This window comes from Pundamilia nyererei, unplaced genomic scaffold (genome assembly GCF_000239375.1).
Source record: "Pundamilia nyererei isolate P.nyererei 1_Seehausen unplaced genomic scaffold, PunNye1.0 scaffold00177, whole genome shotgun sequence".
NCBI lineage: Eukaryota > Metazoa > Chordata > Actinopteri > Cichliformes > Cichlidae > Pundamilia > Pundamilia nyererei.
The window spans coordinates 1,225,157-1,227,335 of NW_005187578.1; the positions used below are offsets into that span (position 1 = coordinate 1,225,157).

General features: G+C 44.1%; 1 protein-coding gene across 2 annotated transcripts in view; it reads right to left on the reverse strand.

The window, feature by feature from the left end:
• Nucleotides 1–336: 336 nt before the first annotated feature.
• The window catches only part of dusp28 (dual specificity phosphatase 28), a 7,301-nt gene continuing 5,458 nt past the window's right edge, over nucleotides 337–2,179 (reverse strand). Inside the window, exons 1-3 of one of the 2 annotated variants that reach the window (XM_005746350.2) lie at nucleotides 1,883–2,065; nucleotides 493–912; nucleotides 337–397 (exon numbers count right to left, since the gene is read on the reverse strand). In XM_005746350.2, the coding sequence (XP_005746407.1) occupies nucleotides 377–397; nucleotides 493–837 (366 nt within the window). In that variant the 5' untranslated portion in view covers nucleotides 838–912; nucleotides 1,883–2,065 and the 3' untranslated portion in view covers nucleotides 337–376. Of the gene's footprint in view, nucleotides 398–492; nucleotides 913–1,882; nucleotides 2,066–2,179 lie in introns of those variants that run through there. The other variant, XM_005746351.2, reaches the window with a different exon arrangement.

Genomic DNA, 2,179 nt, shown 5'->3' on the forward strand with positions numbered 1-2,179 from the left:
CTCTTGGGAAAACACTATTTAACGTCATTAAAGTGCTGGTTAAAGTTAGGAATAAAGTTATGGTTAGACTTAGGGAGAAGGTTAGGTATAGGGCTGGAATACATGGCTGGAACGTCTATTACCGCGGGAGCATCATTCCACTGGATTTCATCCATAACCCGGTGCGGACCATAAGAACGTGGAAGGTCACCTTTCGCGTTCTCATGGTCCGCTGCGGGACGTGACAAAACGTCGAGATGTTACGTCTCGGGAGTGAGAACAGTATTTATGGAACCTAACAGCTCCTCTAAGAGTGAACAAACTCAGCAGTTTGTTTAATCAATGTGCAGTTTATTTTCCAATAAACAAAGTGTCACATTTATAATCTGCCTCACAGTCAGCAGGAGGAGCTCGGGGTCTGTGGAGGGTGGACAAAGTTCATCACTAACACCAGATGCCAAAGTTGTAACCTGTACAAAAAGTAAAGTAGAGCAGGGTGGGATAGATCCTCACCTGTAAGGCGTCTGTCAGGGACAGTTTGCGGTGCTTCATCAGGTAGGCGATGCAGATCGTGGCCGAGCGGCTGCGTCCGTTCTTACAGTAGACGACGCTGCGTCCGCCGCGGTTCGCCTCCTTCTGGATGGCGTCGGCACAGCGGTCAAAGTGGCTGTACAGGTCCTCGTTGGGGTCGTCGTAGATGGGTATCTGCAGCTTGGTGATGCTGCTGGAGGGAAACGGCTGCTGCTTGGACACGTTGATGCAGAGCGTCACCGCCTCCTGCTGGATGAGCTCGTCGCTGCAGGCTGAGCGGGCGTTACTGATGAACAGAGCGTTGGTGACTTTACACAGCTGCAACATCCTGCCCAGGCTGTGGAAGAACTGACCCTCGTGGGCTTCCTTACACTGTCAGTGAGGCTCACAGGTAACTAGTGCCTGGAGAGAGAGCGGTGTCGGGTTCAGCAGTCTATTTAACACTGAGAAAATGATTAGTTAGTCTCTGACTCTGTCACAGAGTTCAAGGCTACACCCGTCCACCCACTCTGACTTCCTCCTAAAAGTAAAACTAAAAGGAACGACATTCATTTTTAATTTTAGTTATTACTTAAATGAATATCTTTTCTGCTTGCTGAAGTAGAAGTGTGAAGGTAGAGCCTCGCGTAACTTCTGATGTGCGTTTGTCAGCGTCTTTTTTTAACTGTACAGTGTTTCACTTGCTGCATACTGAGCTGAATCTTTTACAGATATTACAGATTTGTTTTTTGTTAAAGAAAAAAATAACCTTCTCTTTACATACCAGGTCTTGAATAATCTGGTCATCTCATATCGTAAAACTCTATCATGTTACTCCATCAGTCATTAACTTTTGTCTTCTCTCTCCTACAGTTTCTTTTGTGTCATTGTTCTTCATGTGTTCCTCACAGAGGATTGTTTGATTACCTCTAATACTGTATTGTACAGCTTCTGCTGTTACCATACAAAGCGCTTTGTAGTGGTAGTGGTATAAATAATAACACATTTAATGTATTGATGAAAAATATATTTGCAAGATAAATCAGGACCTTTTTCACTGGATCACATATGAGATTCTTTTGCTTTTCCTTGTTTCACATTTCTGTAAATAAAAGCTGGATAAAGTACACGTCAGGATATCAGCTCACGCTACAGGATTTTTAATCACTTAAAATAAATGTAATCATTTAACCTATTGATGATTCACAAAGAAAATAAATCTTAGTTGAAGCATTTTACTTGGCATATGTCATCTCAATAATATAATAAAGGTACAGACATTAAATATTCTCTGTGGCCCCAGTGACAGAGATTTAAGATCTTCAGTTAACCTACAGAAACAGCAGGCAGTGAACGCCTCACACTCGCTGAACACAAGGACGCCGTGACTCACGTGCGGCTGATCTTCAGGCTCCTTCGCGCTCAGTTTGTGCTTTAAAGACGCGCCATGTTCGCTTCGTGCTGACAGGAGAGCTCAGACTGCTCCGGTCTGTTCAGGCCTCCTCATGATGACCCGGAGCTGTTCTGACCCGCACACCGACACCGCACACAGAACAGCGCACACACCACAACGCTGCTGACAGTCGCTCTGCTCTGGGTCTTAAAGCTGCTCAGATCCATGACTAAAATAGATGAATATTTGATTTTCATTTGATTTTATTATTATTGTTTTTATATGTTTTTGGAACTG